This window comes from Boleophthalmus pectinirostris, unplaced genomic scaffold, assembly GCF_026225935.1.
Source record: "Boleophthalmus pectinirostris isolate CB_2022bp ecotype Guang Dong unplaced genomic scaffold, ASM2622593v1 HiC_scaffold_4, whole genome shotgun sequence".
Lineage (NCBI taxonomy): Eukaryota > Metazoa > Chordata > Actinopteri > Gobiiformes > Gobiidae > Boleophthalmus > Boleophthalmus pectinirostris.
Window position 1 is genome coordinate 10,944,866 of NW_026571353.1, and position 15,488 is coordinate 10,960,353.

The 15,488-nt window shown below is 37.0% G+C and overlaps 1 protein-coding gene across 4 annotated transcripts in view; it reads left to right on the forward strand.

Moving 5' to 3' along the window:
- hk2 (hexokinase 2) overlaps positions 1-14,283 on the forward strand; it is a 32,657-nt gene extending 18,374 nt beyond the window's left edge. For all 4 annotated transcript variants that reach the window (XM_055161335.1, XM_055161336.1, XM_055161337.1 and 1 more), the window contains exons 10-18: positions 84-388; positions 1,183-1,331; positions 1,427-1,546; positions 2,447-2,542; positions 3,281-3,380; positions 4,189-4,372; positions 11,670-11,825; positions 12,667-12,903; positions 13,667-14,283. In XM_055161335.1, coding sequence (XP_055017310.1) covers positions 84-388; positions 1,183-1,331; positions 1,427-1,546; positions 2,447-2,542; positions 3,281-3,380; positions 4,189-4,372; positions 11,670-11,825; positions 12,667-12,903; positions 13,667-13,814 — 1,495 coding nt within the window. In that variant the 3' untranslated portion in view covers positions 13,815-14,283. The remainder of the gene's footprint in view (positions 1-83; positions 389-1,182; positions 1,332-1,426; positions 1,547-2,446; positions 2,543-3,280; positions 3,381-4,188; positions 4,373-11,669; positions 11,826-12,666; positions 12,904-13,666) is intronic.
- Positions 14,284-15,488: the final 1,205 nt, after the last annotated feature.

Consider the following 15,488-nt stretch of genomic DNA (forward strand, 5'->3'; position numbering starts at 1 on the left):
TGTTGAACATACAAGTGTCTATGTCCTCTCTCTTCTTTACTACATGTAATAGCTACATATTTATCATGTATTTTTTCCTTTAGGTTTGCTAGACGACTCCACAAAATGGTCCGCCGTCTTGTGCCTGACGTGGAAACGCGCTTCCTCCAGTCCCAGGATGGCAGTGGTAAAGGTGCGGCCATGGTGACTGCTGTGGCGTATCGTTTGGCAGTTCAGCAAGCCCAGCGAAAACTCATCTTGGACACTCTGCGTTTGAGCCGCGAGCAGCTTCTGGAGGTGAAAGAGAGAATGAGTGACGCCATGTTAAAAGGGCTATCCAAACAAACACACCAACAAGCCAGTGTCAAGATGCTGCCCTCGTTTGTCCGCTCCACACCGAATGGGACAGGTACAGACACGTTTTAGGCCGTTTCTGTGATCCTTTATGTAATATGGAGTGCAAGAATATATGCGAGTAATGTAGGGAGCAAAGCTTAAAGGTGCACTATGTAACTTTTTGGTTGGGGGTCTGTGGTGTTATTGTTTAAAAAAAGAAAAACAGGCATTCTGACAATGAGCTAGGTCACCTCACCACATATCTGACCTGTAACTTGAAACTCTGGTTTGGTCTCCATGAAGACAGGAAAGTTAATTGCCATACTGTGAAACATTCCAGACAAAGCAACATCTCCATAGAAAAAAAAAATCTTTTTTTGCTTTCTATCATTGTTTCTACCATTAACATTTCCTCATCAAAAACATGACAGAAGAGGTTTTAGATGTCATGCTTCATGCATGCTTAAGTAATTTAGCGATCTCTCTCGGGCCCTAATAGAACCCTCCTTGCAGTTAGTTGTACTATTCTGTCTAATGCTGTCATCCATGCTCACCACAGGGCAACAGGATGCACTCTGGTTGTGTTATGATTACTTAGTGCGGAGAGCAAAGGGAGGGCAAACTCAGAGTGACAAAAACAAAAGTGAAACTTATAAAACATTTGTTATTACATTGTTTTCGGTGAATATAGCATTTTCTAAACAATAAAAGGTAAAAGGTGACATGGTAATTCATTAAATATACCTTCTCTTAAAAAACACACACACCAAGAAAAACATCATGGACAAGTTTTGAATAAATAATATCTCTAAACATTAGGTAATAGTCAGTGAATGTTTTATATATAATCTTCTATGTCTTCTTCAGAACATGGCAATTTCTTGGCTTTGGATCTTGGTGGCTCCAGTTTTCGAGTATTGTTGGTCCGAGTAAGAGCGGGTACAAAGCATAATGTTGAAATGAACCAAAAAATATATAGCATACCACAGGAGATCATGCAAGGCACAGGAGAAGAGGTAACATTTTCACATTACATAGTATTGTAAATGAGAAAATCTTACAGGTTTGGTAAATGTTTTTCATTTTTAATGTTTTTTATTTTTGTTTTTAGCTTTTCAACCACATTGTGTCTTGCATGACTGACTTCCTAGAGTACAAGGGGATGAAGGGTGTTTCTTTGCCACTTGGATTTACCTTCTCCTTCCCTTGTTATCAAAGCAGATTGGATGAGGTAATTCATATTGACATTTGTCACACTTTTCTGAGAATATTTCATGTAAAGAGCATACATTCAAACAACAAAGATGTAAACGACTAATTATCTGAAACGGCCTCAAATGTTTTATTCCATAAGGCACTTTTAGCAACACTACTATATTATTTTGGCATGCAGCTCTATTTTATGTTGATCAATACTAAACCCGTGTTGAACCTAAAAAAACCCCACACACACACAATTGGAAATGACAAAAAAAGCTTGTGGTCCCATGTAATGCTAATCAGTATTCACCGTTGTGATGAAGAGACACATATGGTCATGAGCTCCTGAAGTCCTGTTTTTATCAAATGCTGTTTTATGAAAATGGGGGCAATTACTTTTTCACACAGGATCATGTAGGTTTGGATAGCATTTTTCTCTTAACAAATAAAATCATAACAGATAAACTGCATTTTATGTTTACATGGGTTATCTTTGTTTAATATTTACATTTTTTGATCATCTGAAACAGTAAGTGTGACACGCATGCAAAAAGGCAAGAAATCAGGAAGGGGGCAAATGCATATACTGTATATACAGCACTATAGATGAAATAAAATGTACTGTGTCCATTAATAGCATAGCCCTATGCATTAGCCCCCATTGTGCTCTGCTTTTAAAAGTAGTAATTATATTGGACTTTGAACTCTTCAGGGTTAATTTTAGTTTACATTTTATTTCATCTATTTATTTGTCGCCACAGAGCAATGGTAGTACAGCAATATGGTGTGAATTGTTAATTATTATCTTGGCGTGCAGTTATACTTAAGCACTTATATATTTAGACAAGGCACTTAACCCAGTCAAGTCACACAGTAGTAATTCTCCAAGGTTTTTCTTCTGCTTCTGCTTACTGTCCTTTTGCCTATGCAGGGTATTCTTCTGAAATGGACCAAAGGGTTTAAAGCCAGTGGATGTGAGGGTCGAGACGTGGTGACATTACTGAAAGAAGCAGTTCGTCGGAGAGGAGTATGTCAAACACTTTCTATCTATTGGTGGTGTTCAGATTCTACAATGTGGTGATGTCATACTCCCAGATGGGTGACAAAACACAGATTTCACTATTGATTACATTGTACTTTGCCATGAAATATTTAAAAAGTAAATTCACAAATGATGAATCATAATTTTCAGTTATCAACTAAACCCAAGAACTCATTGTTGTGCAACATAATTTTGCATTTTAACAATATAAATTTTAGATGCCCCCCATCTGTATTAATGAATATTTGCCTATAGAAAGCTGTGATCATCTGAAACCCAGCCTATACTCTCACTAGTCTAACATATCAATAAATACATGCAATTCAAGTCGGTCACACAGACATGATTACAGATTGTATAATTAATAAGGTGTATAAGGCTAGTATTTTTCTCCTTCTAATTATTCTAAATCTGTATAATTGAAAACCTAGGATATCTGGCACTAATTGTATGCCAAGTAAATCAGTTAAGACCCCAAATTACATTTAGGTAATTTCTTTGATGACTTGACTAAATTTACTCTGGTAAATGCTACAACTTGCAATTATACCAGAGCATGCTGTTGAGAGAATGAAAGGGGTCACCAATGAATAATTATTAGCTCTTATACTTATAACTTTGTGAGACAGTGCTCATCCTAAACTGTTAACATCACATGCTTGAGCTTTGTTCCAGACACTGAATTAAACATGAGTAATTGCTTGCTCTTGTTGCTGTTTTTAGGAATTTGATTTGAGTTTTGTAGCGGTGGTGAATGACACAGTTGGGACAATGATGACCTGTGGATATGAGGACCCCCAATGTGAAGTGGGACTTATCGTGGGTAAGTTTGTCCTAAAGCCATCCTTATACAGCCATTGCGCGAGGCTAATATGGAGGACTGTGCTGTTCGACTAGCAAATTACTTTGTGAACATAGTACATAGATGAACTGAGCCAGCTAGGTAGTGTGATCGCTCAAGCAGTATAAAACAGCTATCAACTGTGTTGTTAAACTAATGTTAAATGAATCACAAAGCCACAGCCTGTTATAATAATTTGCCGAATTGGCTAAATATAAAGACATGGATTAAGTAAGTGTGACGTCACCCATAGCGTTCAGCGCCACTCAAATGAAGCTTTTGATGCTAATGGTTACAGGGGTGGATTTGGAGCAGATCTCCATATTAGGAATAGAAATTTTTTAATGGACACAATAGTGAAGTAAAAATCCCAGGATCACATAGAGCGGGTTATTATGAAGATTTTAAGACCAAAAAATTATGAGGCTCACAGCAGCAGTTATAGAGAGAGGCGACAATATTCCAGTGCAAGTCAAGTGTGGAGCAAACACTTGTTGAAAGTGCAGATCAGAACATTTTAGAGAATTGGGCCCACTAAAGCTCCTTGTCCTGAATCCACATTTAATGTACACAAGCACGCAAATGCGACTGTTACTACAGGCCCTTAGTATGGACTTTTTTTTTACCTTTTTAAATGACCAGTAATGTACAAAACGATATATGAGTTACATGATATAAAAACAAACAAACCAAAACAGTCTCTCTTAGTCTCATATTTGCCACACTGGTCTGCAGGAGGGTAAATATTATAAAATAATATATTTAATCAATTGAACTATCTCTTATACAGGTACAGGAACAAATGTCTGTTACATGGAGGAGATGAGAAACATTGAACGCATTGAGGGGGATGAGGGCCTTATGTGTGTGAACATGGAGTGGGGCGCCTTTGGGGAAAATGGAGAGCTGGACGATTTTTGCACTGACTTTGATCGAATTGTGGATGAAACCTCAACCACACCAGGAAAACAAAGGTAAGCCCCTACTCAAATTTACAGGTAGGGCTGTGCCAAAAATTGCAATTTCTACTTTGGTCAATCTCGATGATGAGGCAAGTGCATTTTAATCAACAATTCTACAACCATCAATGTACACGTGTTTAATATATTGTACGAACTCATTCCAAACTTAACATTTGAGTCTCTTTTATTATTGATCCTGTTAACACAAAATAAAAACTGTAGTGACCTTGACACCCTTTTCATTATGCCTGGAGTCCTCCTGTGTTTGTTTTATTAAGATGGAAGAAGATAAAATATTGATCAATACGTGTATACGGGGAATAGCCTACAGTGGGCTTGCAAGAATTCTATACAGCCCTGGCAGCTCGAATCTGTCACTATAAGAGCCAGTTACACATGCATGTAACAGTAATCTGCAGCACAGCAGTTGAAACAGCATGGGTTACCCTATGTGCATTTGATTAGCTTGTGTTAAATCTGTTTTCTGTAGTTAAAATGAAAGGAGCCTACCCAAAGTGACAGATGGTCTTTGATTTTTATTTTTATGTGTACATTTGTAGCTGTTCAAATATTACCTGTAAAACTGCCATAAAATCAATAAAACCAGATACACTGACATCTGGGAAACTCAGCAATGAACAGTTTATTTGAAGGAAAGAAGTCTGACAGATTGACATATAGTGAGCAATTTGATACAAGAATCATACAGTAAAGGATTCGGAGTTTTAGAATGTAAGAGTCTTTTAACTAAGATCAGCTATTTAAGGGTGTGTTAAAATGCACTTCTGTACAAATTTAGAAGAGGATGTTGTGTGTCAGGATCAATTATTTTATGCTCCATCAGCAGGCAAGTGCACCATGGGCCTATATTTTGCAAAATTGACTGAGCTTTTAACCTGTTCTATACACCTCAGAAATCTACTTGTAGTTCAGTTTTGCTTTATTCCTCATGTTGCAGCAATCATGCTTGTTTACTCTGTGTTCCTCTCCAGAACTTCTGGTCTCTGCTTAACGTGATGTGAGTCATTCTCCATGAAGTTACTTGTCTTTTTTAAGTCCACAGATTTTTACCAGATCTTTTCAGTGCTTCTGTGAAGCCAGTGTAGGAAGTGTAGCATTAGCAGGCTTTGCTTTTAGCTCGCACTTTGGCTTTGGCCACACAGAGACAAAATGGTTATTGTTTCCAAAACAAATGGTGTAGGATGGCGCTGGTTCAGTCAATGTTTGCAGTGACACAGATCACTCACAATGCCTGAAACCACTGTCAAACTTCTACTAGAGTACAGTGCTGTGACATCACCACAGAAGGCGGCCAAAATGGAGGAAAAGATGACATCGGCTCTATAATGCGAGCAATTGTCATTTGTCCGTGTCATTCCACAATTTGAGTCATTAGCTGAATTTGCTTCAATCACCCTAGTCGCCTTGATTTTATTTTCATTATTTGTCATTCATTTGAGTTAAACAGAGTTTGCAACAAGAATTTCATAAGGCTTTTTTTTTTTTTTTTTTTTTTTTTTTTTTTTTAATGATTTGAGATACTTTTTGCTTCAAAAATTCTCACACATATTATTTTGCAGTTTTCACTATTATTTTGTAACTTGTATAGTTACGATCATAAAACTAATTAATCTTGACTTGCTTCCTACTGTTGCTTTACAGTTAAACACAGAAATTATACATCAAGATAAGATTTAAAGTTTAAAATGTCTATCCGGCTGTGCAAAAGAATGTTTTATTTTGTTGATATATTGAAATGATTTTGTCCTTTTTTGGCTTCAGTGACATGCCCATTTGCAGCCAGACTCATCCTAAAGCTCCAGTATTAGAATATCTATGTTTGCACATTGGGACGGCTTTGCTTATGTCAACCCAGTGTTAATTCTTTTGTTAATATCAAGTTCACTGGTGTACAGCTAACAGTGGTCTTTTGAGTTGACGTTTTTTCTATTGTTGCAAAACTTGTATATTGGTATTCTTAGTAATAAAAACATAGTGTAATAAATTATTCTAATAAAACAAATTTGAAATGATGCAGACAGTTTAATAATTGGAATTTTATGATTGATTGAAGGCTCTTCCCTTTTTCTCTCACTCTGTCCCTTCTTCCTCTCTCACTCAGAGCAGCAATAGTACACTGTAGCATTTTAAACATGATGTGAGCAGTTCTGAGCAACTTCAGTCACAGTTTCAGAGTCTTGTTGAACATGTTTGTCAGTCTGTAATTTTAGATCAAAAGAGAGTTCCACAGCCTAAACCTCTTAGCAGAGAAACTAGCCTGTTCAAATGATGTTTTACTACACAGTGAGTCCCCTGTGACAGAGGCGCTGGGGTTTGGTCTGAGAATGCCTGACTCCTGACAGCCAGACCACAGAGCCGTGACATACAATTATATGGACATTTAAAAAACAGTTTCAGAATTATTAGATTTAATAGTGAAAAGCTTGCATTTCTCAATGATTTTACAATAATGCCATCTCTTAGGATTCTTAAATAGGATCTTAATTCACTATTTATACAGAGAAATGCCAGATTCAATGTGGAAACTGATGTTTGTGATTGTGGTATGATGCAATTTGAGAGATGTAAGCATGTGATGCATGTACACAACATAGCAGTGTGGTGTGGTAATTTCCTCCTAATAAAATGGAAACAGTTTAGATTACATTTGACCTTTCTACTTTCTTTCTATTATCTAATGAAATCATGAGACAGCCATCGATTCATGAGACAGCCATAGATTCACATCCCTAATTTCTATTGCTGTTTGTTTGTATGTTTTTTTCATTCATATATAATTATCTAGGAATTATCCTCAAAACTGAGACGTCTACTCTACTGAAACATAGAACTCTCCAATTTCCAGTAAAAACCTCTATGACCTAAAAACATAATGCTGTGACTGGTTTTCCTGCTCTGACAAATGATAACATGCATCTGATGTATTCATAATGATACCTGTATTTATTATTACCAGTGGTGATAAGTGGTAATGGTAAGGTAATGAAGTACAAAATGGTAAAGTAAAGAAGTACAAAAATAAAAGTATACTTTAGTACATTTTTACGGTATCAATCCTTTACTTAAGCACATTTTCCAGTGGATACTTTTTACTTTTACTTCACTACATTTGAGAGCATATATCTGTACTTTCTACACCACTACATTTTAGATCTGGACTGAAAAATGAAAGGTACTTTACTTTAAGGTTTGAGACCTGCTGAAATTGATTGAGATTTATTTTTAAAACATTTTGAATTAACGTCCAACTTTGAGCAAACCAAATACACAAAAACAGCTAAATTCTAGATCAGATTAATTTGATGCTTTAATTGTTCAAGAAGTCTCTTTTTACTCTTAAAGTAAAGTAATAAAGACTTAATAATGGGCATCAAATTAACATTTTGTTCTTTTTGGATGTTGTTCATGACATATTTTTACAAACAAGGCAGTACTTAAAGTCTTCTGACAAACATTCTCAAAATTACGGTAGTGTTATATCATTTGTAGAGATGCACCCATCTGATACTGGTATTGGATATCAGTGCCTATACTGAAAAATTTTCTGGAATGAGTATTGGCTTCCAAATACTGGTTCAGCTAATATCCTCTTTGGACATGTAAATCGATGTAATAAGACTATTCAGTATTCACTGGTCGTAGTCAGTCCAGAACGTTTCATACTGTTTGATCTTTTGTTTACACAAAGGTGTTCTGTAGTGAGGGATAAATAGTGGCTTTGTACTGGTATCTGTTGATATTGGGTATCAACATATACTTAAAGGCAAGGCAAGGCAAGGCAAGTTTATTTGTATAGCACAATTCGTACACAAAATAATTCAAAGTGCTTTACAGAATAAGAAATACATTAAAATCATAATAAAAACAAATCAAAACATAAATAATCATGAAGATTAAAATTAAAAAAGAGAGACATAAATTGGAGAGAAGAGTGCGGAATGAAAACCTTTCAGTTATATGCACAGTTAAACAGAAATGTTTTGAGCCTGGATTTAAACAGCGTCACAGAAGAGTCTGTCTCACATGTTCAGGAAGACTGTTCCAGGTTTTAGCTGCATGAACCTGAAACGCTGACTCCCCTTGTTTAGTCCTGACAGGAGGCCGGTCCTTGAGGTCCTCAGAGTGCGAGCTGTAGTAAAGCTGTAGTATTGGACATGGTATCTGCACTGAAAAGACTAGATTGGTGCATTCTTAATAATTTATAGAAATAATTTCATATAAATAATATTTGCTACACAAAGTCTGTTCATGGTTGATATAGAGCATGCAGAGGTAGTCTAATAAGCTGTTTAGCAGTCACGACCTGTCTGTACCAGCCTCTGTATGAGCCACTATTATAACCCCCCACAGGACTCAACACAACCCTGTCAATGACCTATGACCAGAGCACACTGGTCTCTATGCGCTTTCTCCCACGTTATTTACTGCCACTTGCTCAAAATGTCCTTGCTCATATCAACATATTTGTGAATTAAATATGCTTCCCCTGAGTGTTTATGACATTTTAGTTGCTGCTGACGCTGAAAGCAGCTGAAGAAGCATGCCACCTGACTTTATCTCTCACCCTCTTTGTAGTACTCTCATTTATGTATCAATATAGAGCATTAAGCCTTGGGGTTATAGAATGTTGAAGTCTTTGTGGGTTGGAACATCTTCACTTCAAATATATGTGAGGACACACTAATTTACAGATTGGGGTTCTGTGCACAGTTACATATACTTGGCGCTGTGCATAGGGTTTTTCAGACAGGCCTCCACTGTGTGGAAAGGTAATCCTGCTCTACAGGGGATGAATTACTGTGGAAAGATTTTGAGAGAGGAGAAAATGGCCTTCAAAGCACAAATAGATTAAGAAAGCTTTAGGCTCAATGCGAATGATAAGTTATACAACATATGTTTTGTATCAAATAATTACATATTCTTCCTGCAATATGGCATCCATGCAGTAACCAAGGCATTGGTATTTAATTAATTACGTGGTGAACACATACTGTCAACTAACAAGGTGCTCTCTTCTCCCTATGTGAGTGTGTGTGGGTGTGTGTATGTGTGTGTGTCTTGAGCTCTGAAGGAAAAGTTTGACTGTCCTCTATTTCCACTGTGCTATGTCTAAATGGACAATTTGGTACATTATAATTAAGCAAAAAATTAGATTAAAATGTGAGTCTATTTTAGTCAGAATTAATTTGGTCAGATTTGCGATTGATTGGTTGGTTATTATTTAAAATTGATTCTCAGCCTTACAAAATGTTTTGAAAGCCCTATTTGACCAGAATATTACTACAGACAACATAATGTATCCCTACACTCTTTTATAGACAAGCAAACTCAACATTTCAGTCCAAAAGGAGACTTCCCAGGATGAGCAATCTAAGAGCGAAGGACCCACAGAGAGAAAATGAGAATTAAGAAATAAGAACATTTTATTTCATTTTAAACCAGTATTAGACCTAAGCTCTGAGACAAATCGCACATTCATAAGTACAAGTGTTTATGGTAACTCAAAACACTGAGCCTCACTTATGATTTTTTCATTGGCACTTATCTGATTTGGCACAGAAAGTGTTCTATTATTCTGTATTATCTATCACTCAAGTAACTTTATGCCCCTGTTGGCCACTGAAGCATATGGAACAATCTTTGTGCAGCTGCCACAGGTTCTAGGTGGGGCAGTATTTGTAAATATGCAATGTTGATACTGTTGCAATATTTTAGCATACTTACTCACACAATAATTCTTGTTATCGAGTGTGCTCTTTCCATCATCTCATTTTGTTGTGTAGCCGTGCCTTTGCTAAACTGATCCAGTAGCTGTTCTGGAACAGACCTCACTTGAAGATAGTACCCCCCAGCGTCTGCTTCAGTCCCCTCAAATGGCTTGAGACACTTCACTTTAGATAGTGCAGACTTTCAGCCGCTACCAAACCGGGTCAAAGGGTCATGAGAACATTGCTGACGTTAAAAGTACTGTATTTATTTTCCCTAAAAAGAACAGTCTTTGCTGCACTTTCTTCTTTAATGGGAAGAATGAATGCTCTTATATTGGAAACTATCTTTTATAACAGCATATTTCAAATAGTTAAGTATTACCCTTTGTTTAATGCATTTATGAAGCACATAAGTGCTATATACTGTGCACTTACGAGATATAACATGATCACCTCTTGCCTGTACTATTTCACTCCCACCACAGATGGCTTTCTATCAAAACCATCATTGAATGTTTTGTCCAATCCACTTTATTGGTTGACACAGCGGAAAGATATTGACCACTATATGCAGATAGAACTCCACACACAAGCTGCACTTTTGGGAATGCTCTCACAAATTAGCCTCCCGATAGACACTGTGATACCACAAACATAATTTACATATGCAATACTGTATTGTGCAAAATTATCTTTTTTGACCTATTAGCCATTTTATAATGTTGTCTTAAAACTAAAATTGCAATTTGAGTTGCATCGTACAGGATGCAGTTTTTACATAATAGAATATCTTTTGTATTGAAAAATCATCCTCCAGGCTTTTCTGAACTGTTACTTTTTAAAGTGCAAGTCTAATCACAATACTTTGCAATACTAATGACCATGCACCATTGTAATGTTTAAATATCCATATGTACATATTCATACTTTTGTAGCAATTGCTTGCACTATAATTCATCTAAACTGCATAGCTATAAACTATGAAAAATGTGAAATACCAATGAGTATTTAAAAAAAAAAAAAATTCAACAGTCTAGGATCTTTAAGAATAAAACCTGTCTTGGACTTAGACAAACTTTATTGATCTACAAGAGAAATGACTTGGACACAGTAGCTCACACATCACAATATATAATAATATAATAAAAAGAAAAAAAATAAAAGAGAAAAAATATAAATGGTAATAATAAATTCTAAATAAGTAGCAAAAATAGCAAGAGACTGTTGTCAAATAAGGCAAAATTATATAAATGTGTACAAGTAAAAATAAAATTAAATAGAAATAAGTAATACAAATAAAAATATCTCTGCAATATACAGGGCGTCGTAAGGAAAACACAAAGATGCAAAGATGATATCTGTTACATAAGGGTGAGTTGTTGTACAGTTGTATGGACCATAGACTGTATATATAAATGGACATAGCTAACGCTCTAGCCGTCATAGATAGTCTGGTGCAGTGGGGGAGCAGGAGTATCCATGATGGAGTGAAGTCTGTCCAGTGTCCACCTGTACCTCACTGTGACAAATGATCAGGTGGAACATAAATCATGTTTGTTTGTTCTTGCCCTTTCACGCAGGTATGAGAAGATGATTAGCGGCATGTACCTTGGAGAGATTGTGAGGAATGTATTGATAGAGTTTACAAACAAAGGCCTACTGTACCATGGAAAGGTCTCAGAGCGACTCAAGACACGCGGCATCTTCGAGACCAAGTTTCTGTCTCAGATCGAAAGGTACATAATGGTTTACACTAGCATGTCTCTGCAATGTCCACTGATCATTGTTACATCATGTTATATTTTAAACACACACACACACTATTCTTCAGATGTATTTACAGGCCAAGATAAAACTGTCTGTCTCATAGATTTTAATACATAGTGGCTGTAGTTGTTCAATCATAATCATCATCATTAATCCAAAGTCCAAAGCACTGCTCAGATTGATTTAAACAAGTTGGGGTATTTAGGTTGCTCTATTTGCTTGGAACTGTGTCAGCCTCAGACTTATGAAATCAATTCCTGGCTCTGAGAATTTACAGAATGTCTCACTGTTCTCCTTTTCAACTGTACACATCCTGTGTCCCTTTTAGTATTGGAACAAAATATGATTTTTACCAGAATAAAATTAAGTTTTATTTAGACTAAGAACCATCAGAAGAATGTACTTTTATCATGCTTTCAGAAACATTGCCCCCTCTCTTCAGTTTATTTTCTATTTATTCTCATTTTATTAAAGTGTCACACTCACACACAATTATTTTAGTAGCCGACTAGTCAGCAATCTTTGTCAAAGGAAATTCTATTCTTTCTATTATAATCAATTATTTTATACATCAACCAAGTTAGGGTTGAAATATGTTCACTTAGGGCTAGTGTACTATTAATTAAAATTATTGATTCTTTTTTGACATTTTGATTTTATAATACCACTATTCTTTGTCATAAAAAGGTTGACTAGACTAGTGTACTATAATCTGGTATATTTACACTGTAATTACAGATGTACATGAATATGCGCTCCCCCCATTAAATAAATACATAATTAGCCTGCCTTTGTTGATCATTATTCCAGCGACCGCTTGGCCATGAGGCAGGTGCGCTCCATCCTTCAGCGGCTGGGTCTGACCGGCTCTACCTGCGATGACAGCGTTCTGGTGAAGGAGGTGTGTACGGTGGTGGCTCGAAGAGCAGCACAGCTCTGTGGTGCTGGACTTGCTGCCGTCGTGGACAAAATACGAGAGAATCGCAATTTAAACCAGCTCTCCATCAGCGTTGGAGTGGATGGCACACTGTATAAGACACATCCACAGTAAGTGGAAGAGCATGGGTCTAAACAAATCAATATGCTTTTTTTAACCATAGTTGTGTGATGCACTTTGATTCTCAGACATAGTTAGGCTTAATACTGGATTGAAGTGGCTTAATATTCAGTCCGGCATTGAATATTAAGCAATCCAGCAATATTTTTTGCTGAAAAATGCCTTATGTAAGTAAAGACATATAAATAAAAATATACTGATCTACATTTATGATTTGAATCTAAAGATCAGAATCAGAATTGATTGTCTGAGAGGGATCAATAAAGTCTAATAAATAAATAATAAATAAATAAACGGGGGCATACACACGGTAGTGACACACCACAGTGGCAGACTCACTCTGTACAATACTACTGCTACTTGAGTTTGTTCACCTGCGTTGTACGTGACAGAACAAATTGATTGGTTTCATATTGGCTGCTGCATAACACTCTCCTGAGGGTTAAGACTCAAACAGTAAGAACAGAATGTGTGATGGGTCAGTAATAATCCTCTTTTAACTGTTAACTGCCTATGACCTTGTTGCTTTCACCATATTCCCTGACTTTTAAAAAAATTGTTTTTGAACAGTCAGTCTTCCATTTCGTCTATGTACATCATACTATGGAAATGTAGTACATCCAACCCATCCATTTTGCATAAAGCCCCAGTTTAAACTTGTGTGTTTATGTAAATTGCTAAGACCATATTATTAAGCCTGGTACTGCATAATCATTTAAACTTTTCTGTGCTTTTCTTGTCATCTCTCTCCAGTTTTTCGAGCATTATGCAGGAGACACTGCAGGATTTGGCCCCTCAATGTAAAGTCTCGTTCCATAAATCTGAGGATGGCAGTGGGAAGGGAGCGGCACTGATCACAGCTGTGGCCTGTAGAGTTCGACAAGAGCAGCCCCACAACTGACACCAAAGCAGATGTGTTTCGGTGGGAAGTGGGGCTAATTAATCTTACTCTTCATATGTGAGCTGTATGGAAACTGATAGCAAAAAAGAGTGGCCTTAAATAGAGCAGTGACCAGCAGAACCAGTTAGAATTAGCCACTGGTTATAGTGTTTTTAATATACTCCAACCAGAAATAGTCTTTTTTTAATTTGGTTTTAGACATGGATAAACTTTATTGATCTACAAATCATTTTATTTTGACACAATAGCACAGTATAAACACAGGTAAATGTTATGTTTACAGTAGTTTAAGGTTGAATTAATATATGTTGGAAGGTTTTAACTAATTTACCAATGGCTGAAGTTACCATATTTGGAGTAAGGTCAAAATCTGGGTTTTAAGTATTTGCCGTAGCTCCATTAAATCCGTACAGTCCCTGACAAAAGTCTTGTCGCTTATCCATTTTGTAGAAACAAAAGCTTATAAACTGACTTTAAATTAATCGATTGGTTTTAGAAATGTCTCATACGAAAGCTAAAACCCTCCCAAATTATGCTCAATATACTAAAAATTTGCTTCACTGAAGAAAGATTGATCATTTGACGAACACAGAAAGGTCAGATTTTGGCAAGACAAAAGTCTTTTCGCCTTGTCATATGATGCACCCAATCCTAGATTACAGCCTCACCTGTGATCAGTTACTGATCAATCAGTTGGTGGGTGTGTATAAAAAGAACCCCAGCACACCAGACCTTCACATCAACTGCAACTTGACCTCTGACAACATGCCTAAGATCCACCCTGACACCAAAGCGTTAATTATCAAGAGACTGAAGACCAGATCCACTGCTGAGGTGGTGACACCTTCAATGTTTCTCAGCGTCAAGTACAAAGAATAAGAAAAAGATCTGAAATGACTGGAGATGTTTTTGACAAGCCCAGGTCCGGCAGACCCCACAAGACAACTGCTCGGGAGGACCGTTTGTTGATTCAAAAATCCAAGCCCAGCCCCTTTTCCACTGCAGCAGACTCCACCAGGCCTGGTCACCTCAAGCCCCTGTGTCAACCACAACAGTTTGCAGAATTCTGTCTCGAAATGGCCTCCATGGTCGAATCAGTGCACAGAAACCAGCACTAAACAAAAGACAATTAAAAAAACGTGTGGCATTTGCCAAGGCCCACAGCCTGCTAAAAGGATGGACACTGGAAAAGTGGCAGAAGGTGGATTTCTCAGATGAATCCTCGGTTGAATTACATCACAGCCGCCACAAATATTGCAGGAGACCTACTGGAGCCCACATGGATCCAAGATTCACCCAGAAAACAGTTAAGTTTGGTGGCGGAAAAATGGTCTGGGGTTCCATCCAGTATGGGGGTGTGCGAGACATTTGCAGGGTGGAAGGCAATATCAATAGCCTAAAATATCAAGAAGTATTAGCTCCTCTTACATTCCCAACCATAAAAGGGGTCAAATTTTGCAGCAGGATGGTGCTCCATCGCATACTTCTATCTCTACATCAAAGTTTCTCAAGGCGAAGAAGATCAAGGTGCTCCAGGACTGGCCAGCCCAGTCACCAGACATGAACATCATTGAGCATGTCTGGGGTAGAATGAAAGAGGAAGCATGGAAGGCAAAACCAAAGAATCTTGATGAACTCTGGGAGGCATGTAAGACGCTTTCTTTGCTATTCCTG